Genomic DNA, 23,884 nt, shown 5'->3' on the forward strand with positions numbered 1-23,884 from the left:
TGCGGGCAGAGGACGCCGAGGGACCCATGCTGCGGGAATACACAATATGACTCGTTACTTGCGCCTGGATCTCCCCTATCATAATGACTGCACCCAATATTTTCCTGGGCTGCAGCTTCATCACTTCCAGTGATACTAGTGAAGTTGCTTCCAGGACATTGATGCCGGGTTGCAGGGGCTCCCTGGTTTCCCCTGACTAGTTTTAGGCCCTATGGGAATAAAAGCTGTGACCTTTCTAATCTGCCCCTTATTATGGATTGTTTTCCCCACAGCAGAAAATCACAAACTGCAGAGTCAGGAGCCGATGGGAGGCCGAGAAGTCAGACTCTGCCCAGGGTCTATCAGCCGGGGCTCAGTATTATGGGAGACCGAGAAGTCAGACTCTGCCCAGGGTCTATCAGCCGGGGCTCAGTATTATGGGAGACCGAGAAGTCAGACTCTGCCCAGGGTCTATCAGCCGGGGCTCAGTATTATGGGAGACCGAGAAGTCAGACTCTGCCCATGGTCTATCAGCCGGGGCTCGGTATTATGGGAGGCCGAGAAGTCAGACTCTGCCCATGGTCTATCAGCCGGGGCTCAGTATTATGGGAGGCCGAGAAGTCAGACTCTGCCCAGGGTCTATCAGCCGGGGCTCAGTATTATGGGAGGCCGAGAAGTCAGACTCTGCCCAGGGTCTATCAGCCGGGGCTCAGTATTATGGGAGACCGAGAAGTCAGACTCTGCCCATGGTCTATCAGCCGGGGCTCGGTATTATGGGAGGCCGAGAAGTCAGACTCTGCCCAGGGTCTATCAGCCGGGGCTCAGTATTATGGAGGCCGAGAAGTCAGACTCTGCCCAGGGTCTATCAGCTGGGGCTCAGTATTATGGGAGACCGAGAAGTCAGACTCTGCCCATGGTCTATCAGCCGGGGCTCAGTATTATGGGAGACCGAGAAGTTAGACTCTGCCCAGGGTCTATCAGCCGGGGCTCAGTATTATGGGAGACCGAGAAGTTAGACTCTGCCCAGGGTCTATCAGCCGGGGCTCAGTATTATGGGAGACCGAGAAGTCAGACTCTGCCCAGGGTCTATCAGCCGGGGCTCAGTATTATGGGAGACCGAGAAGTCAGACTCTGCCCATGGTCTATCAGCCGGGGCTCGGTATTATGGGAGGCCGAGAAGTCAGACTCTGCCCAGGGTCTATCAGCCGGGGCTCAGTATTATGGAGGCCGAGAAGTCAGACTTTGCCCAGGGTCTATCAGCTGGGGCTCAGTATTATGGGAGACCGAGAAGTCAGACTCTGCCCATGGTCTATCAGCCGGGGCTCAGTATTATGGGAGACCGAGAAGTCAGACTCTGCCCATGGTCTATCAGCCGGGGCTCGGTATTATGGGAGGCCGAGAAGTCAGACTCTGCCCAGGGTCTATCAGCCGGGGCTCAGTATTATGGAGGCCGAGAAGTCAGACTTTGCCCAGGGTCTATCAGCTGGGGCTCAGTATTATGGGAGACCGAGAAGTCAGACTCTGCCCATGGTCTATCAGCCGGGGCTCAGTATTATGGAGGCCGAGAAGTCAGACTCTGCCCATGGTCTATCAGCCGGGGCACGGTGTTATGGGAGGCCGAGAAGTCAGACTCTGCCCATGGTCTATCAGCCGGGGCTCAGTATTATGAGAGGCCGGGGCTCAGTATTATGGGGGGCCGAGAAGTCAGACTCTGCCCATGGTCTATCAGCCGGGGCTCAGTATTATGGTTACGGAGCCATATTCTGGGGGGCCAAGAAGTCAGACTCTGCTCATGGTCTATCAGCCGGGGCTCAGAGTTATGGTTATGGAGCCATGTTATGGGGGGCCGTGACGTCAGACTCTTCCCCAGACTACGGCGGATTCCCTGGACTACGGCGGAGCTGCAGGAGTTGTTTTTTTTATATATATAAAATTGTAAACAAGAGAAAGTTTCGGCAGTTTTTATTGAAATAAATAATTTTCTGTGTGTCTACACAGCTGACATCATCCTCAACTATCATGCCACTGCACCAATACTCGGGCAAAGCTTCATCTATTGGAGGCACCGCTTTTGGGGCGGCTTCGGGATGTTATTTTTAGGCTGGGATGGACCCAATGACATTGGCCTTCCTTGCTTGATAATATCAGCCCCCAGCTGTCTGTTTTACCTTTGCTGGTTATCAAAAATTGGGTAGACCCAATGTAGTTTTTTTTCAATTACTTAGATGCCCGTCTACCTAACATTAGGGAATTTGGTTGGTGTGAATGTGTGTTATCGGCAACCCATCTGCTGTGTTGTGTGACTGGAGAAAGGGGATGTGCGCACGTGTGCGTATTGCATGCAGTTACGCTGCGTTCTGCACCGCAGCGTAACTGCATGCATCCTGCGTCCCCTGCACAATCTATGGAGATTATGCAGGAGCCGTGCGCACGTGGCCTATTAGAACGCAGCGATTCGGCTGCTGCCCGAATCGCTGTGTTCTACGAAGTGACATGTCACTTCTTCCGTGCAGTTTGCATGCTGTCTATAGGGAGAGGCAGCATGCAGAGTGTACGTTCTCTGCTGGCACCATGCGCTTCAGAATGGCACCATGCTCTGAAGCGCACCTTTTAGGTGCGGTGCAGAGCGCACATGTGCACACATAGCAATTCCCTCCATCAGCTCTAGGAGTGACCTGCAGGTTTTATTTCACCTTTATCATCTTTGTCTGATCTGTAGGATTGATTTGCAGTTACACAATTGCCGCCACATTTTATGTAACAAGCAAAGATTATTTAATCTGAGATGAAGTGTCGGGAACCGTCACTGTCCTGATGAATTGTGTGATGTGAGCTGCTGCCATCTAGTGGTCATGGTGTCATGAAATCTGATTGGCGGTCCTTACCAGCCATCTCTTTGCCGGGCGAGCCTCGCAGAGGCGGCTGTGAGGACTTGGGCTCTTGTAACAGTGGCTATTTTGAGGAACTCTCCTTTAGATGCTGCATATTGTGGCCCCGGCCCTGCAGTGGACCCGGATATTCCTGCTCCGCTGTGTCACGTTCTGTTACTCTCTTGTGTCGCTGTCTGCAGGAGGCAGAACGTCTTTGTCAGCTGCTTGGGAATCATTGCGATGGATTTTATTTTGAGCTGTTTATTGGGTTGTTTCTGGAGCAGAGTTAATTCCATCTCCTCCTGTCCTATCCGGAGCGGCGCGGACGGCGTAACAATGTCGCACGTCTTCATTAAGTTTACACACAATAATAAAATGGCTGCCAGCTCAGACAGCCGGCGTTCGTCTCTCTTTGCTTTTATTCTTTTTGAAGTGTCGGTATTCTTCACACTCGCCGTTCACTCATTTCTGGCGAATTTTCTATCGCATCAAGTCATAAAGTGCGAGCGAGAAGCAGCAGCCGCTAATGGAGGACATTAGTTTTATTTCATGCAATGATGTTGCAGTTTTGCTGTAAATCTTGCGGCATCTGAGTTTTTAATATTCTGGTTTGATGCCTTAGAATATAAAATGTTTTGTATAATGCGACGCTTTAGTCATTTCTTATGGTCCTTAATAAAAGCATCAGACAGGTAAAAACCCCACAAAAAATAACGTGTGACGAGGATCGGGGCAGATCGGGCGCTATAAAAACATTCACTAATTTACCGCGGTGTCTGTATATGAAATATCAGCCGAGGTAAAGAGCGCGAGATACAGGACAGAAACAGCCAGAAGATCTGTGTAAGAAGCGACAGGGGGGATATACAGGGGTGCAGGGAAGAAACGGCCCAAGATCTGTGTAAGAAGCGACAGGGGGGATATACAGGGGTGCAGGGAAGAAACGGCCAGAAGATCTGTGTAAGAAGCGACAGGGGGGATATACAGGGGTGCAGGGAAGAAACGGCCCAAGATCTGTGTAAGAAGCGACAGGGGGGATATACAGGGGTGCAGGGAAGAAACGGCCAGAAGATCTGTGTAAGAAGCGACAGGGGGGATATACAGGGGTGCAGGGAAGAAACGGCCCAAGATCTGTGTAAGAAGCGACAGGGGGGATATATAGGGGTGCAGGGAAGAAACGGCCAGAAGATCTGTGTAAGAAGCGACAGGGGGGATATATAGGGGTGCAGGGAAGAAACGGCCAGAAGATCTGTGTAAGAAGCGACAGGGGGGATATACAGGGGTGCAGGGAAGAAACGGCCAGAAGATCTGTGTAAGAAGCGACAGGGGGGATATACAGGAGTGCAGGGAAGAAACAGCCAGAAGATCTGTGTAAGAAGCGACAGGGGGGATATACAGGAGTGCAGGGAAGAAACGGCCAGAAGATCTGTGTAAGAAGCGACAGGGGGGATATATAGGGGTGCAGGGAAGAAACGGCCAGATGGTCTGTGTAAGAAGCAACAGGGGGGATATACAGGGGTGCAGGGAAGAAACGGCCAGAAGATCTGTGTAAGAAGCGACAGGGGGGATATATAGGGGTGCAGGGAAGAAACGGCCAGAACAGGAGGGATATATACGGGTGCAGGGAAGAAACAGCCAGAAGATCTGTGTAAGAAGCGACAGGGGGGATATATAGGGGTGCAGGGAAGAAACGGCCAGATGGTCTGTGTAAGAAGCAACAGGGGGGATATACAGGGGTGCAGGGAAGAAATGGCCAGAAGATCTGTGTAAGAAGAAACAGGGGGGATATATAGGGGTGCAGGGAAGAAACGTCCAGAACAGGAGGGATATATACGGGTGCAGGGAAGAAACAGCCAGAAGATCTGTGTAAGAAGCGACAGGGGGGATATACAGGGGTGCAGGGAAGAAACGGCCAGAAGATCTGTGTAAGAAGCAACAGGGGGGATATACAGGGGTGCAGGGAAGAAACGGCCAGAAGATCTGTGTAAGAAGCGACAGGGGGGATATACAGGAGTGCAGGGAAGAAACGGCCAGAAGATCTGTGTAAGAAGCGACAGGGGGGATATATAGGGGTGCAGGGAAGAAACGGCCAGAACAGGAGGGATATATACGGGTGCAGGGAAGAAACAGCCAGAAGATCTGTGTAAGAAGCGACAGGGGGGATATATAGGGGTGCAGGGAAGAAACGGCGCAAGATCTGTGTAAGAAGCGACAGGGGGGATATACAGGGGTGCAGGGAAGAAACGGCCCAAGATCTATGTAAGAAGCGACAGGGGGGATATACAGGGGTGCAGGGAAGAAACGGCCCAAGATCTGTGTAAGAAGCAACAGGGAGGATATACAGGGGTGCAGGGAAGAAACGGCCAGAAGATCTGTGTAAGAAGTGACAGGGGGGATATATAGGGGTGCAGGGAAGAAACGGCCAGAACAGGAGGGATTTATACGGGTGCAGGGAAGAAACAGCCAGAAGATCTGTGTAAGAAGCGACAGGGGGGATATACAGGGGTGCAAGGAAGAAACGGCCAGAAGATCTGTGTAAGAAGCGACAGGGGGTATATACAGGGGTGCAGGGAAGAAACGGCCAGAAGATCTGTGTAAGAAGTGACAGGGGGGATATATAGGGGTGCAGGAAAGAAACGGCCAGAACAGGAGGGATATACACGGGTGCAGGGAAGAAACAGCCAGAAGATCTGTGTAAGAAGCGACAGGGGGGATATATAGGGGTGCAGGGAAGAAACGGCCAGAAGATCTGTGTAAGAAGCAACGTGGAGGATATATAGGGTTGCAGTACCTGTGTGTGCTGCCCTGATCCTGGTGATGCAGTACCTGTATGTGCTGCACTGATCCTGGTGCCCGGGGTTGCAGTACCTGTGTGTGCCTCACTGATCTTGGTTCCCGGGGTTGCAGTACCTGTGTGTGCCTCTCTGACCCTGGTGCCCGGGGTTGCAGTACCTGTGTGTGCCTCTCTGACCCTGGTGCTCGGGGTTGCAGTACCTGTGTGTGCCTCTCTGACCCTGGTGCTCGGGGTTGCAGTACCTGTGTGTGCCTCTCTGACCCTGGTGCTCGGGGTTGCAGTACCTGTGTGTGCCTCTCTGACCCTGGTGCTCGGGGTTGCAGTACCTGTGTGTGCCTCTCTGACCCTGGTGCCCGGGGTTGCAGTACATCATATCTGCTGATTTCATATGTGGAGGGGTCAGGGGTTTCCGCTGTCTGCAGATTGTGTGATCTGTGAAGAAGCATCTGTCAGGATGGATTTGTACATTGTCTGATCAGAGTCTTGTGTTCGGCAGGTTCAAGGTCACATGCCTCCTCTCATGATCCCCATCTTCTCACACGACCAGCGGACGTTGGCAGCGGCGGCTGCAGCCCAGCAGGGATTCCTCTTCCCCCCAGGACTAACCTACAAACCAGGTGGGTGACAAAACGATGGTTTACTTTGAAGAGTCCCTGTGAAGGGTGCACTTGTGTTATAGGTTTTAGGACTTGTGAGGATGGCTTTCTTTCTGCTACAATCACATGTGTAATGTATAAGGACGCCACGTCTCCTGAGCTGAAAGCCACGGTGACACTATCTGGCGGCTCACAGCCAGCCCGGGGATTCACACCATCATTTATGACGTTTTATATGGTGCTATGCTAATCATGGTAAATTTGTTGGGCCTGTTCTCTCGCTTTTTTTGCTTAGCCTCACCCACTTTTTTAAAGAATGCTAAAAAAAAAATAAAAAGTAAAATATATCTTTGCCATAGTGATAGTTCTGCTTCACATACAGTTAGGTCCAGAAATATTTGGACAGTGACACAAGTTTTGTTATTTTAGCTGTTTACAAAAACATGTTCAGAAATACAATTCTATATATAATATGGGCTGAAAGTGCACACTCCCAGCTGCAATATGAGAGTTTTCACATCCAAATCGGAGAAAGGGTTTAGGAATCATAGCTCTGTAATGCATAGCCTCCTCTTTTTCAGGGGACCAAAAGTAATTGGACAAGGGACTCTAAGGGCTGCAATTAACTCTGAAGGCGTCTCCCTCGTTAACCTGTAATCAATGAAGTAGTTAAAAGGTCTGGGGATGATTACAGGTGTGTGGTTTTGCATTTGGAAGCTGTTGCTCTGACCAGACAACATGCGGTCTAAGGAACTCTCAATTGAGGTGAAGCAGAACATCCTGAGGCTGAAAAAAAAGAAAAAATCCATCAGAGAGATAGCAGACATGCTTGGAGTAGCAAAATCAACAGTCGGGTACATTCTGAGAAAAAAGGAATTGACTGGTGAGCTTGGGAACTCAAAAAGGCCTGGGCGTCCATGGATGACAACAGTGGTGGATGATCGCCGCATACTTTCTTTGGTGAAGAAGAACCCGTTCACAGCATCAACTGAAGTCCAGAACACTCTCAGTGAAGTAGGTGTATCTGTCTCTAAGTCACCAGTAAAGAGAAGACTCCATGAAAGTAAATACAAAGGGTTCACATCTAGATGCAAACCATTCATCAATTCCAAAAATAGACAGGCCAGAGTTACATTTGCTGAAAAACACCTCATGAAGCCAGCTCAGTTCTGGAAAAGTATTCTATGGACAGATGAGACCAAGATCAACCTGTACCAAAATGATGGGAAGAAAAAAGTTTGGAGAAGAAAGGGAACGGCACATGATCCAAGGCACACCACATCCTCTGTAAAACATGGTGGAGGCAACGTGATGGCATGGGCATGCATGGCTTTCAATGGCACTGGGTCACTTGTGTTTATTGATGACATAACAGCAGACAAGAGTAGCCGGATGAATTCTGAAGTGTACCGGGATATACTTTCAGCCCAGATTCAGCCAAATGCCGCAAAGTTGATCGGACGGCGCTTCATAGTACAGATGGACAATGACCCCAAGCATACAGCCAAAGCTACCCAGGAGTTCATGAGTGCAAAAAAGTGGAACATTCTGCAATGGCCAAGTCAATCACCAGATCTTAACCCAATTGAGCATGCATTTCACTTGCTCAAATCCAGACTTAAGACGGAAAGACCCACAAACAAGCAAGACCTGAAGGCTGCGGCTGTAAAGGCCTGGCAAAGCATTAAGAAGGAGGAAACCCAGCGTTTGGTGATGTCCATGGGTTCCAGACTTAAGGCAGTGATTGCCTCCAAAGGATTCGCAACAAAATATTGAAAAAAAAAATATTTTGTTTGGGTTTGGTTTATTTGTCCAATTACTTTTGACCTCCTAAAATGTGGAGTATTTGTAAAGAAATATGTACAATTCCTATCAGATATTTTTGTTCAAACCTTCAAATTAAACGTTACAATCTGGACCTAACTGTATCTTGTCTTATCACTGCCCCATTCTATGTCCTGTTGTGTATAAATATGTGACTCTTCAGATTGTGTTATACTGAGCCTGATGAAGAGACCCGAGGAGTCTGGAGCCGCGATTATCACCATCTACTCAGCCATAAAAAGGCATCAACCACCGAGGACTTCAGCTCTTTTAAACAATTTTTTTAATAAACAGTCACAATTTCTGATATACATATGGATGTGCAATCATTTCAACTATTCGTATGTCAGGAGGGTGATGTAAAGGCAACGATGGATGTCTCTCAGGCCAAGAATGAGGCATTGAGGGTGACATATAACAAATATCCGCATGGGACGGACGAGAACGTCACATGTGCAGGAATCATCTATGTGACACAGATCCAGTAAGTAGAAAACTGATCTACTGCAAATGGAAGAAACATGGAAAAACCAAACATGAAAGAAACATGGAAGAACCAAACATGAAAGAAACATGGAAGAACCAAACATGGAAAAAACATGGAAGAACCAAACAAACATGAAAGAAACATGGAAGAACCAAACATGGGAGAAACATGGAAGAACCAAACAAACATGAAAGAAACATGGAAGAACCAAACATGGAAGAACCAAACAAACATGAAAGAAACATGGAAGAACAAAACATGAAAGAAACATGAAAAAACCAAACATGAAAGAACCAAACATGAAAGAAACATGGAAGAACCAAACATGAAAGAAACATGGAAGAACCAAACATGGAAGAAACATGGAAGAACCAAACAAACATGAAAGACACATGGAAGAACCAAACATGGAAGAAACATGGAAGAACCAAAACAAACATGAAAGAAACATGGAAGAAACAAACATGGAAGAACCAAACAAACATGAAAGAAGCAAACATGAAAGAAACATGGAAGAACCAAACATGGAAGAACCAAACAAACATGAAAGAAACATGGAAGAAGCAAACATGAAAGAAACATGGAAGAACCAAACAAACATGAAAGAAACATGGAAGAACCAAACATGAAAGAAACATGGAAGAACCAAAGAAACATGAAAGAAACATGGAAGAACCAAACATGGAAGAAACATGGAAGAACCAAACATGAAAGAAACATGGAAGAACCAAACATGAAAGAAACATGGAAGAACCAAAGAAACATGAAAGAAACATGGAAGAACCAAACATGGAAGAAACATGGAAGAACCAAACATGAAAGAAACATGGAAGAACCAAACATATAAGAACCAAACATATAAGAAATATGGAAAAACCAAACATGGAAGAAACATGGAAGAACCAAACATGGAAGAACCAAACATGGAAGAAACATGGAAGAAGGAAACATAGAGGAATCATGGAGGAATCATGGAAGAATCATGGAGGAATTATGGAGGAAACATGGAGGAAACATGAAAGAAGGAAACATGGAGGAATCATGGAGGAAACATGGAGGAATTATGGAGGAAACATGAAGGAATCATGGAGGAATTATGGAGGAAACATGGAGGAATCATGGGGGAAACATGGAGGAGTTATGGAGGAAACATGAAGGAATCATGGAGGAATTATGGAGGAAACATGGAGGGTGAATTAATGACTCCATTCTCCAGTTACAATCAGTTTGTGTTATCCAGATGAAGTGTCTGCTGCTGGATCTGCTTCACCCGATCACTTGACAAGTGATCTCAGCCTAAAGGGTGCTTTACACGCTGCGACATCGCTACCGATATATCGTCGGGGTCACGTGACGCACATCCGGCGCCGTTAGCGACATCGCAGCGTGTGACACCTAGGAGTGACGATCAACGATCGCAAAAACATCAAAAATCTTTGATCGTTGACACGTCGCTCCTTTTCATAATATCGTTGGAGGTGCATACCGTTGGTTGTTCGTCGTTCCTGCAGCAGCACACATCGGTGTGTGTGACACCGCAGTAACAAGGAACATCTCCTTACCTGCCTCCACCGGCTATTAGGAAGGAAGGAGATGGGCGGCGAGTTACGTCCCGCTCATCTCCTCCCCTCCTCTGCTATTGGGCGGCCGCTTAGTGACAGACGCCGCAGTGACGTCGCTGTGACGCCGAATGCACCTCCCCCTTGAAGGAGGGATTGTTCGGCAGCAACAGCGACGCCGCTGACAAGTTATGTGCGTTTGACGCTGCCGTAGAAATATTGTTCGCTACGGCAGCGATCACCAAATGTCACACGAACGACGGGGGCGGGTACTATCGCTAGCGATATCGCAGCGTGTAAAGCACCTTTTAGTCTCCTGGAAATGTCCAGAAGAGTCGGCAAAGTACCTGGAAGGATTGGTGTGCCCCAGCACAATCGAGGAGGTGAATTCCGTGCAGGAGAACATGACGGTGGGAGACGTGCGGCATGGCTATATCAGAAAGTCTCCAAAGCTAGAAATACTCACTAAAGTCAGCAAGAGAAAAAAAAGGAACAATCCTAAGGGTAAAGTTGAGTACACACATCCAGTAATCCTCCGTTAGAACGGATCCTGCAGAGATCACACATACAGTAATCCTCCGTTAGAAGGGATCCTGCAGAGATCACACATCCAGTAATCCTCCGTTAGAACGGATCCTGCAGAGATCACACATCCAGTAATCCTCCGTTAGAACGGATCCTGCAGAGAGCACACATCCAGTAATCCTCCGTTAGAACGGATCCTGCAGAGATCACACATCCAGTAATTCTCCATTATGATGGATCCTGCAGAGATCACACGTCCATTAATCATCCATCAGAGTGGATCCTGCAGAGATCACACATCCAGTAATCCTCCGTTAAAACGGATCCTGCAGAGCGCACACATCCAGTAATCCTCCGTTAGAACGGATCCTGCAGAGATCACACATCCAGTAATCCTGCGTTTGCTGGATCCATTCTAACAGAGGATTACTAGACATGTGAACTCTGCAGGATCCATTCTATGGGAGGATTGCTGGACATGTGAACTCTGCTGGATCCATTGTGACAGATGATTACTGTATGTGTCATCTCTGCAGGATCCATTCTGACGGATGATTACTATATGTGTGAACTCTGCAGGATCCTTTCGTTTGGAGGTATGTTCTCTGCAGGATCCATTCTATTGGATGATTACTCAACATGTGAACTCTGCTGGATCCATTCTGATGGATGATTACTGGATATGTGATCTCTGCAGGATCCAATCTACTTGATGATTACTGGACGTATGATCTCTGCAGGATCCAATCTACTTGATGATTACTGGACATGTGATCTCTGCAGGATACAATCTACTTGATTACTGGACTTGTGATCTCTGCAGGATCCGTTTTATTGGATGATTACTGGACGTGTGATCTCTGCAGGATTCTTTCTATTGGATGATTAAGGGACGTGTGATCTCTGCTGGATGCGTCCTGATGGAGGATTACTGGACGTGTGTGATCTCTGCAGGATCCTTTCTATAGGATGATTATTGGACATGTGATCTCAGCAGGATCCACAATCTACTTAATGATTACTGGACATGTGATCTCTGCAGGATTCGTTCTTTTGGATGATTACTGGACGTGTGATCTCTGCTGGATCTGTCCTGATGGAGGATTACTGGATGTGGGACCTCTGCAGGATCCTTTCTATTGGATGATTACTAGACATGTAATCTCTGCAGGATTGGTTCTATTGGATGACTACTGGACGTGTGATCTCTGCAGGATCCAATCTACTGGATGATTACTGGACGTGTGATCTCTGCAGGATCCTTTTTATGGGATGAATACTGGACGTGTGATCTTTGCAGGATTTGTTCTATTGGATGATTACTGGACGTGTGATCTCTGCAGGATCCTTTCTATTGGATGATTACTGGACGTGTGATCTCTGCAGGATCCTTTCTATTGGATGATTACTGGACGTGTGATCTTTGCAGGATCCTTTCTATCGGATGATTACTTGACGTGTGAGCTTGGTCTAACAATGCTTCTGTGCATTGTTGCAGGCATCTTTGGTGCAGGAGCCATCACGGAGTATCACGGTCACTAGTATCACGGTATATGTACTGTGGCCCCGGCGTCCTCACCACCGCGGCCCCCGGCGTCCTCACCACCGCGGCCCCCGGCGTCCTCACCACCGCGGGCCCCGGCGCCCTCACCACCGCGGGCCCCGGCGCCCTCACCACCGCGGCCCCCGGCGTCCTCACCACCGCGGCCCCCCGGCGTCCTCACCACCGCGGCCCCCGGCGCCCTCACCACCGCGGACCCCGGCGTCCTCACCACCGCAGCCCCCGGCGTCCTCACCACCGCGGCCCCCGGCGCCCTCACCACCGCGGACCCCGGCGTCCTCACCACCGCGGCCCTCGTCTTGTCTCTAGGACATTTAGCAGCTTAGTGAGAAGTAACCTTGTAATATGAGCTGAATTCGTGGATAATTGATTATTAGCTGTCCCCGGGCTGCAGATGCCGCTCTCAGCTGCTTCACACATTCTTCGGCCACATTTTCCTTGCATTTGGTCGCTCCGCTTCTTTTCCTGACATTCTCGCTGTCTCTTCGTACCTTTTTATTAAACAGCGATTAACCGTTCTGTAGAAATTCTCACCCTTAATCAGCGACAAGAAATAAAAAATGCAGCGAAATTTAATTAACAAATTAGAAATAGAAAACTTTGCTTCCGCTCCACCGCCTCCATTCACAAGTTGGGTTTCCGCCGCTTCCTCATCCAGATTGTTACAAATTACCTGGAAGGTGTGAGCCGGCGGTGCGTCCAGGAAAACCGCCTCCCGTGTAAAGAGTCAGCGGGAGGACAGCGAGCGCACGTCTGCAGGGCAAGGACACAAATACCGCCCAAAGAGGAGTCTCCGGAGGCCAAGTCTACATGTGGGGAATATCAGCGCTGCTAAGCGGTGCACCAACAGACCACATGTTTGCAGTCATTTATCAGCCAGAGGCCAAATACAATAGTACAGCATGCATCCACGAGCGGATGGGCACCGGGCCAGGAGCGGATGGGCACCGGGTCAGGAGCGGATAGGCACCGGGCCAGGAGCGGATAGGCACCGGGCCAGGAGCGGATAGGCACCGGGCCAGGAGCGGATAGGCATCGATAGGCACCGGGCCAGGAGTGGATAGGCACCGGGCCAGGGGCCATGTCTCGTGCTACACCACCTCTGCTGTCCTGGCTTTCCTTGGAGTTCGCTGTACTTGTCATCCAAGGAGTTCGCTGACTTCTAGACACAATCAAAGGATATGTACAATAGTACAGCATGCATCCACGAGCGGATAGGCACGGGGCCAGGAGTGGATAGGCATCGGGCCAGGAGTGGATAGGCACCGGGCCAGGAGTGGATAGGCACCGGGCCAGGAGCGGATAGGCACCGGGCCAGGAGCGGATAGGCACCGGGCCAGGAGCGGATAGGCACCGAGCCAGGAGTGAATAGGCACCGAGCCAGGAGCGGATAGGCACCGGGCCAGGAGCGGATAGGCACCGGGCCAGGAGCGGATAGGCACCGAGCCAGGAGTGAATAGGCACCGAGCCAGGAGCGGATAGGCACCGGGCCAGGAGCGGATAGGCACCAGGCCAGGAGCGGATAGGCATCGATAGGCACCGGGCCAGGAGTGGATAGGCACCGGGCCAGGAGCGGATAGGCACCGGGCCAGGAGCGGATAGGCACCGAGCCAGGAGTGGATAGGCACCGAGCCAGGAGCGGATAGGCACCGGGCCAGGAGCGGATAGGCATCGAAAGGCACCGGGCCAGGAGCGGATAGGCACCGGGCCAGGAGCGGATAGGCACCGGGCCAGGAGCGGATAGGCACCGGGCCAGGAGCGGATAGGCATCGATAGGCACCGGGCCAGGAGTGGATAGGCATCGGGCCAGGAGTGGATAGGCACCGGGCCAGGAGTGGATAGGCACCGGGCCAGGAGTGGATAGGCACCTGGGCAGGGGCCATGTCTCGTGCTACACCACCTCTGCTGTCCTGGCTTTCCTTGGAGTTCGCTGTACTTGTCATCCAAGGAGTTCGCTGACTTCTAGACACAATCAAAGGATATGTACACACAAATACTGATTTGACATACACAAAAACTCCATATAATGATTTCTTTCTGCTCATATGTTTCATCTTTGAGTGTTTTTTCCCTCTTCACTGTGGATCACTTCTGTGCAGCAGATCCTGATGGAATCTGCTTCAAACTAGACATTGTCCAATCAGAAAGCAGCAAGAAACTTTCAGGAAAACGACTAAAAGATATAAACAAACAAAACCAAACAGGAGCGTTTCTGCAGAGGCTTTCCCTAGAACACGTGGGACGGTCTCCGGGGTCTGCTGAGCTGGGGGTTTTGTACGGCGTCCCCTGCACATGGCTCGTCGTAGTCACGGGTCCATCTCTGTTCTGTGAAATCTTCCAAGATCTGGTTTAATCATGAGATCTCCTCACCTCTACTGCTTATTCATGGGATCCACTGAGCTGCACTAATTATCTTTGGGATCCGCTGTAACAGAGGACCGACAGGTAACAGAATATTTTGGTGTTGTCCATCTGTGCCTCAGAAGACTAAGGTCGCCTGCGGTGGCCGGGATCCGGCGGTGGAGGTAGCATACGTCTTCCCTCCGCTCTGCCAGGCCATTGTCATTGGACATGTCTTCGCTCAATATTCACTCACCTGATCACCCATAGAAAGTCTGGATCTGTAAGAAGTGAAGATTGTGCAGCTCTGGCCACACTATGCAGGGGCACAGCCGCCTGCCGGGGGCCGCACCGCAGCCGTCACTCCTGCCGCCACACTCTATGGAGATGCTTTATTCCTGGCGCGGTGGGCAGTGAGGAGATCTGCTGTATGGAGGGAGGGGATCTTGTTGTAACACGTGTCCTTGCAGAAATCACAGGAATACCTCGCTCACCAAAACATCTGAAATCCTGATACAAATGGGAGGGAAAACTGCTGTAACATGTCGGCTGATCCCGTGCCAAGATTCTCCGCAGCTGCTCGCACGCCCTGCTACGCAGAGGACGGCACGCTCCTCCATGTGGTCAGTCAGGGTCCACCTAGGCCACGGCTCCGTGGACACCATCATTCCTGAGTACAGGGAGGAGACCTAGTCCGGCTCACACATCGGCTGGATTTGTTACAGTGTATCGGTGCAGAGGAGAGCCATCAGCCTGGAACTGTGTGCAAGATTCACAATAACATCAGAATGACATCTATTACTCCATGTTATCAGCCATTTCAGACCGGGAAAAGGCCAAGTGTCTCCCTCATATTACATATCCTCAGTATTGAGAAAAGTCTATAGGTGACTGATATCAGATTCTGTTAGAACGCTCGAAAGTCTACGCACCCCTGTTAAATCATTTCAGAACTTCTTCCACCTTTAATTTTGCCCATAATTTGTACAAATCCATTGGGGAAATAAATTTAAAGCATGTGGCTGCATAAGTATTCACACACTGTTATATTTAAGGATGTGGTGGTGTTCAGAATAAGCCAATCACATTTACTCTTGTGTTACATAGTATTCAGCGCTCGGCCGCCATTCGCAGGGATCATGATTAACCCAAGAAAAAGTGTCACTGATCCAGGTGGATGGAGATTTTCTGGCCCACAAACAGCTGACAACACAGCAGAGGGTCTCATTGTGGGGGGCTGCCAGGAGAAGCTAGTAAAAAAGGCTCAAGGCATTCATTTATTTTGCACGCTTACATAGTACCATTATTTCCACCATCATCACTATCTCCTTTGGGACTTGTAAACTAAATATCCTATCTTTGGCGAGTGGGAGCAAACTTCTTGCAGACATTAATCTTGGTGGGAATTGAACACCACTGAGCTACCAGGCTGGCATTAGGTTTATTATGGGCACTGTGAGAATATCACCAAGAAGTTGCACAACAGTGATGAGATGTAGAACAGGACGGCCCTCATATAATTGATGAAAGGACAAAAATAAAATTGGTGAAGGAGGTGACCAAGAATCGGACAGCAACATTAAAGGAGCTGCAGGAATTTCTGGCCAGTCCTGGTTATAGTCTGGATGTGACGACAATCTCCGGTATTCTTCATATCCGGCCTGTAGGGGAGGAGGACAACACGGAGCCTTTCCTTACAAATAAGAGCATGCAAGCCTTTGAAACCAAAGGGGAACTGTTTGGACTTAATTCACAAAGGCACAAAGTGGCCACTGTGCATCCCAAGAAGATCCCCCTCCCCACAGTGAGGCCTGGTGGAGGCAGCATTCTGCTGGGGGATTAGGAACAGTCGCAACATTGGTCAAGTTTACATAAAAACCCTCAGGCCTCTGCAAAAAAGATGAAGAGGAATTTCCCCTTTGGGCACCAAAAAGGCCGTAAGCGACCTCCAAATCAGCAACAGAACGGCTTCATCAGAAGAAGATGGAGGTTCTGGAACGGCCGAGCCCATACCGGAGTCCATGGGGTACTCTACTGCAAGGAAGGGGCAAAGATCGCCAATTCCAGATGTGCCATGTGACAGACTCCCACCCAAAAATTCACAGGTGACTCCACCAATGTATTAATGTAAGGGTGTGCACATTTATGCAACCACACGTCCTATTTCTACCGGACATTATTTCAGTTTTTTTTCCTGAGAGGATTTGTAGAGAATATGGGCGACATTACAGACCGAAAAAAGCTTGAAATGATTCTTCTTGGTAGGATTTAGTGATTTTACCAGATTTGTGGCGATTTTTTATATCCAGTGTATGTAACCTCAGCGGTAATACCTACTTACATGGGAGTACCACCATTGCCCTGCAGGGTTCCAGGAATTTTTAGGTCTTGCTCCCATTTTCGGGGTGGTTTCTCGCGGGTACACGCCCATATGAAGCCTATTGCGCGGCCGCCTGCGTCTATACATACAGCACATAATTGGAGCGCCCAAACAAAGCGCGGTGTTAATAATTCATTTAATAATGCATTAGCGGTACATATAATTAATAATACATTTAAGCGCGGCTGCCGCGCTCTGCTTCCGTCCTCGCACAGTTTTAGCACACTTGAATAGAACGTGCCGGTAATTTGCATCTATTATTCTCTCGGCTTTTTGTAACGTGTGGTAATCAGCGTTGTCTGTTTTACACATATCACTTTGTATCATTTGTTGTTGTGAAACAATGATGACTGGAAATGGCTGAGCGTCTGCGCCGCGCTCCATAAAAGCCGCGGCAATCGCAGGCAGTCCTGGCGAATTCAATTAAAATCCCATATTTCTCCCTTTATGAGCGCATTAAACACCTCGGAGCGCTGTAAAGATAATGACCTTGAGGATCGCTCGCCCAATACTCGGCTGGAGCGGCCTGCTCTCCTAATTACACCTGGTACAGGGGGCGCAGGGAGCGGTCACTGGTCCTGTGCGGGGGGCACAGGGAGCGGTCACCGGTCCTCCCCGCCGACCACTCCCCCATCACTCAGTCCGGGGCAGTCTGTAAGGGAAATCATCAGTAGGACTGAAGTCCTAAACCGCCACTGTGTGCACCGCTCAGGTTCATCTGCAACTGCTGTCAGAACATGGCAACTCTTTTTGCGTTTTGTCCCTGCATTTCGGGGAATTGGCAGATGAATCCCCCGACACACTCACCCTCTACCTCATATATGTCTGTGTGTGAGCAACGTATATGTGAGGTAGGAACAGTATAAACCCTTAGTCTCCCTCCTATACAGACACATCTGCAGGTTTTTCCCTCCACTCTCTATACAGACACATCTGCAGGTTTTTCCCTCCGCTCTCTATACAGACACATCTGCAGGTTTTCCCCTTCACTCTCTATACAGACACATCTGCAGGTTTTCCCCTCTGCTCTCTATACAGACACATCTGCAGGTTTCCCCTCCATTCTCTATACAGACACATCTGCAGGTTTTTCCCTCCGCTCTCTATACAGACACATCTGCAGGTTTTTCCCTCCGCTCTTTATACAGACACATCTGCAGGTTTTTACCTCCGCTCTCTATACAGACATCTGCAGGTTTTTCCCTCTGCTCTCTATACAGACACATCTGCAGGTTTTGCCTCCGCTCTCTATAGAAACACTTCTGCAGGTTTTCCCCTCCGCTCTCTATACAGACACATCTGCAGGTTTTGCCTCCGCTCTCTATACAAACACATCTGCAGGTTTTCCCCTCCGCTCTTTATACAGACACATCTGCAGGTTTTCCCCTCCGCTCTTTATACAGACACATCTGCAGGTTTTTCCCCGTTCTCTATGCAGACACATCTGCAGGTTTTCCCTCCGCTCTCTATACAGACACATCTGCCGTTTTTTCCCTCTGCTCTCTATACAGACACATCTGCAGGTTTTCCCCTCCACGCTCTATACAGACACATTCTGCAGGTTTCCCCCTCCACTCTCTATACAGACACATCTGCAGGTTTTCCCCTCCACTCTCTATACAGACACATCTGCAGGTTTTTCCCTCCGCTCTCCAGAATAATGAGAGAATATGTTTTCCAGCATTTTTCTTCCTTTGTGCACAGTGCAGTTCCCTCCATGTCATTAGTATTTGGTGGCATTGCCCTTACAGTGTGTGATTTGGGGGAAACGTTTTGGATCCTTCCAGAAGCTTAGCAATAGTTGGTGGAATTTGGGCAGATTCCTCCTGACCGATCTGGTGGAGCTGAGCCATGTTTGGAGGTTGCCGCTTGCACCGGACTTTTCAGCTTTGCCCATACATTATCAATAGGATTGAGATCAGGGCTTTGTGATGGCCACTCCAAAACATTGACCTTGTTATCCTTAAGCCACTTTGTAGCCAGTTTGTCAGTAGCTTTGGGTCATTGTCCATTTGGAAGACCCATTTCAGCCCAAGCTGTAAGTTCCTGGCTGATGTCCTGAGATGTTCTTCAGTATGGCCACATACTCTTCTCTCCTCATGACGCCATCTATTTTGTGAAGTCCCAGTCCCTCCTGCAGCAAAACAACCCCACAACATGATGCTGCCGCACCCGTGTGTCACAGTTGGGATGGTTCTTAAGCTTCAAAGCTTCTCCCTTTTACCTCCAAACGTGACGATAGTCATTATGGCCAAACAGTTGAATTTTAGTTTCCCCAGACCACAGGAGAAGTCTCCGTATATTAAAGTCTTTGTTCCTGTGTGCATTTGTAAACATTAATCTGGCTTTTTCTGTGTCTTTTGGAGTAATGGCTTCTTCCTGCAGAGTGGCCTTTCCACCCATGTTTATACATTACTTGTCTCTTTGTGGATAATGACACAATGTTACCAGCTTCCACCAGCATCTTCACAAGGTTTTGTTTTTGTTCTTGGGTTGATCTGCACATGTCTGACCAAAGCACATTCATCTCTGGTACACAGAACCTGTCTCCTTCCTGAGCGGTGTGATGGCTGGACATTCACATCTTGTTTGTACTTGCGTATAATTGTTTGTACAGATGAATGAGGCACCTTCAGGTATCTGGAAATTTCACCCAAGGATGAACCAGACTCGTGCAAGTCCACAATTCACCTCCTGAGATCTTGGCTCATTTCTTTTGCCTTTCCCATAATGCTTCACAAAGACGCCGTGTGTGTCAGGTGTGCATTACAATACATCCACAGGTGTGTCTGTAATTAACTCAGATGTTGCCAATAAACCTATCAGAAGCTTCCAAAGACATGACATCATCATATGGGCGGTCCCATATTGTGTAAAGGCACAGTACTCTTAGGGTATGGAAACTTTTGACTTTGTAGAAAGTAATAAAAATGCCTGAAAACATTCTCTCTCTCTCATTATTCTAGAATTTGGCAAATAGAAATAATTTCAGTTCCTAATTGACCAAAAATGGGAGAAAAACCTGCAGATGTGTCTGTCATTATAGAGCGGAGGGAAAAACCTGCAGATGTGAGTGTATAGAGAGCGGAGGGAAAAACCTGCAGATGTGTGTGTATATAGAGAGCGAAGGAAAAAACCTGCAGATGTGTCTGTATAGAGAGTGAAGGAAAAACCTGCAGATGTGTCTGTATAGAGAGCGAAGGAAAAACCTGCAGATGTGTCTGTATAGAGAGTGTATATGTGTGTATGTGATATATATGTTATGCAGCGCGGTGCCATGCTGGATATTATATGGACACAGATCTAGGCGCTCTCGTCCTGTATATAATATATATACATATTATATATATACACAATATATATATTAGCAGTATAATGAGACCCTCGTATCCGCAGGGGGGCAGATTTCAGACACCAAACAGAGAAGAGATCAGGGTGTGGCGTAAAGCTGGAAATAAAGCCAAACATTTCATAGAAGTGAATGATGGCAGCTGTGCGGAGAAACGCCACGGGGCAGTGTCATCAGGAGCTTCTTCAGTATGTGACGACTGAGGAGGGGGCTTAACCCCTCACTGCCCCTTTACATGCTACACAGTGAGGTGTCCAAGAGCTGACACTCCATTGTAGACCCAACACAATCTACATGAGCGCACAGTCAGCCCCTCCCCCACCCGGGCACCTGTCACCCAACTCCAAATATGACCCCTGAGACTCTGAGAGCGCAGCAGTGACAGATCCCCCGAATCTTATATACCGGGAGCACAGCCCGATCACAGGAGAACCAGGGGGGCACCACTTATATATGGGGAGCACGGCCCGATCACAGGAGAACCAGGGGGGCACCACTTACATACGGGGAGCACAGCCCGATCACAGGAGAACCAGGGGGGCACCACTTATATACGGGGAGCACAGCCCGATCACAGGAGAACCAGGGGGGCACCACTTATATACGGGGAGCACGGCCCGATCACAGGAGAACCAGGGGGGCACCACTTATATACGGGGAGCACGGCCCGATCACAGGAGAACCAGGGGGCACCACTTATATACGGGGAGCACGGCCCGATCACAGGGGAACCAGGGGGGCACCACTTATATACGGGGAGCACGGCCCGATCACAGGAGAACCAGGGGGGCACCACTTATATACGGGGAGCACGGCCCGATCACAGGAGAACCAGGGGGGCACCACTTACATACGGGGAGCACAGCCCGATCACAGGAGAACCAGGGGGGGCACCACTTATATACGGGGAGCACAGCCCGATCACAGGAGAACCAGGGGGGCACCACTTATATACGGGGAGCACGGCCCGATCACAGGAGAACCAGGGGGGCACCACTTACATACGGGGAGCACGGCCCGATCACAGGAGAACCAGGGGGGCACCACTTACATACGGGGAGCACAGCCCGATCACAGGAGAACCAGGGGGGCACCACTTATATACGGGGAGCACAGCCCGATCACAGGAGAACCAGGGGGGCACCACTTATATACGGGGAGCACGGCCCGATCACAGGGGAACCAGGGGGCACCACTTATATACGGGGAGCACGGCCCGATCACAGGAGAACCAGGGGGGCACCACTTATATACGGGGAGCACGGCCCGATCACAGGAGAACCAGGGGGGCACCACTTATATATGGGGAGCACGGCCCGATCACAGGAGAACCAGGGGGGCACCACTTATATACGGGGAGCACGGCCCGATCACAGGAGAACCAGGGGGGCACCACTTATATACGGGGAGCACGGCCCGATCACAGGAGAACCAGGGGGCACCACTTATATACGGGGAGCACAGCCCGATCACAGGAGAACCAGGGGGGCACCACTTATATACGGGGAGCACAGCCCGATCACAGGAGAACCAGGGGGGCACCACTTATATACGGTGAGCACGGCCCGATCACAGGGGAACCAGGGGGGCACCACTTATATACGGGGATCACGGCCCGATCACAGGAGAACCAGGGGGGCACCACTTATATATGGGGAGCACGGCCCGATCACAGGAGAACCAGGGGGGCACCACTTATATACGGGGAGCACGGCCCGATCACAGGAGAACCAGGGGGCACCACTTATATACGGGGAGCACGGCCCGATCACAGGAGAACCAGGGGGCACCACTTATATACGGGGAGCACGGCCCGATCACAGGAGAACCAGGGGGGGCACCACTTATATACGGGGGAGCACGGCCCGATCACAGGAGAACCAGGGGGGGCACCACTTATATACGGGGAGCACAGCCCGATCACAGGAGAACCAGGGGGGGCACCACTTATATACGGGGGAGCACGGCCCGATCACAGGGGAACCAGGGGGCACCACTTATATACGGGGAGCACAGCCCGATCACAGGAGAACCAGGGGGGGCACCACTTATATACGGGGAGCACAGCCCGATCACAGGAGAACCAGGGGGGGCACCACTTATATACGGGGAGCACAGCCCGATCACAGGAGAACCAGGGGGCACCACTTATATACGGGGAGCACGGCCCGATCACAGGAGAACCAGGGGGCACCACTTATATACGGGGAGCACGGCCCGATCACAGGAGAACCAGGGGGGCACCACTTATATACGGGGAGCACGGCCCGATCACAGGAGAACCAGGGGGCACCACTTATATACGGGGAGCACGGCCCGATCACAGGAGAACCAGGGGGCACCACTTATATACGGGGAGCACGGCCCGATCACAGGAGAACCAGGGGGGCACCACTTATATACGGGGAGCACAGCCCGATCACAGAAGAACCAGGGGGCACCACTTATATACGGGGAGCACGGCCCGATCACAGGAGAACCAGGGGGGGCACCACTTATATACGGGGGAGCACGGCCCGATCACAGGAGAACCAGGGGGGGCACCACTTATATACGGGGAGCACAGCCCGATCACAGGAGAACCAGGGGGGGCACCACTTATATACGGGGAGCACGGCCCGATCACAGAAGAACCAGGGGGCACCACTTATATACGGGGAGCACGGCCCGATCACAGGAGAACCAGGGGGCACCACTTATATACGGGGAGCACAGCCCGATCACAGGAGAACCAGGGGGGCACCACTTATATACGGGGAGCACGGCCCGATCACAGGGGAACCAGGGGGCACCACTTATATACGGGGAGCACGGCCCGATCACAGGAGAACCAGGGGGCACCACTTATATACGGGGAGCACAGCCCGATCACAGGAGAACCAGGGGGCACCACTTATATACGGGGAGAACGGCCCGATCACAGGAGAACCAGGGGGCACCACTTATATACGGGGGAGCACAGCCCGATCACAGGAGAACCAGGGGGCACCACTTATATACGGGGAGAACGGCCCGATTACAGGGGAACCAGGGGGGCACCACTTATATACGGGGAGCACGGCCCGATCACAGGAGAACCAGGGGGGCACCACTTATATACGGGGAGAACGGCCCGATCACAGGAGAACCAGGGGGCACCACTTATATACGGGGAGCACGGCCCGATCACAGGAGAACCAGGGGGGGCACCACTTATATACGGGGAGCACGGCCCGATCACAGGAGAACCAGGGGGGCACCACTTATATACGGGGAGAACGGCCCGATCACAGGAGAACCAGGGGGCACCACTTATATACGGGGGAGCACGGCCCGATCACAGGGGAACCAGGGGGGCACCACTTATATACGGGGGAGCACGGCCCTCTCCCTGCACCGGTGTGATATACAGTGCCTTGCGAAAGTATTTGACCCCCTTGAATTGTTCACCCTTTTCCCACATTTCAGGCTTCAAACATAAAGATAAAATGTGAATGTTCTGGGGAAGAATCTACAACAAGTGACACAATTGTGAAGAGGAAGGAAATGTATTGCTTATTTTACACTTTTATAAAAAATAATAACTGAAAATTGGTGCGTGCAATATTATTCACCCCCTTTACTGTCAGTGCAGAAACTCC

General features: G+C 50.2%; 1 protein-coding gene across 11 annotated transcripts in view; it reads left to right on the plus strand.

Annotated features, from left to right (window-relative positions):
* SOX6 (SRY-box transcription factor 6) overlaps nucleotides 1-23,884 on the plus strand; it is an 853,991-nt gene that overhangs the window by 721,395 nt on the left and 108,712 nt on the right. For all 11 annotated transcript variants that reach the window (XR_012727417.1, XM_075326979.1, XM_075326980.1 and 8 more), the window contains one exon: nucleotides 6,140-6,260. Coding sequence is in view for 10 of the 11 variants with exons in the window: in XM_075326979.1 (XP_075183094.1) it covers nucleotides 6,140-6,260 (121 nt within the window). In the remaining variant the exon portion in view is untranslated. The remainder of the gene's footprint in view (nucleotides 1-6,139; nucleotides 6,261-23,884) is intronic.

This window comes from Anomaloglossus baeobatrachus, chromosome 10 (assembly GCF_048569485.1).
Source record: "Anomaloglossus baeobatrachus isolate aAnoBae1 chromosome 10, aAnoBae1.hap1, whole genome shotgun sequence".
Taxonomy (NCBI): domain Eukaryota; kingdom Metazoa; phylum Chordata; class Amphibia; order Anura; family Aromobatidae; genus Anomaloglossus; species Anomaloglossus baeobatrachus.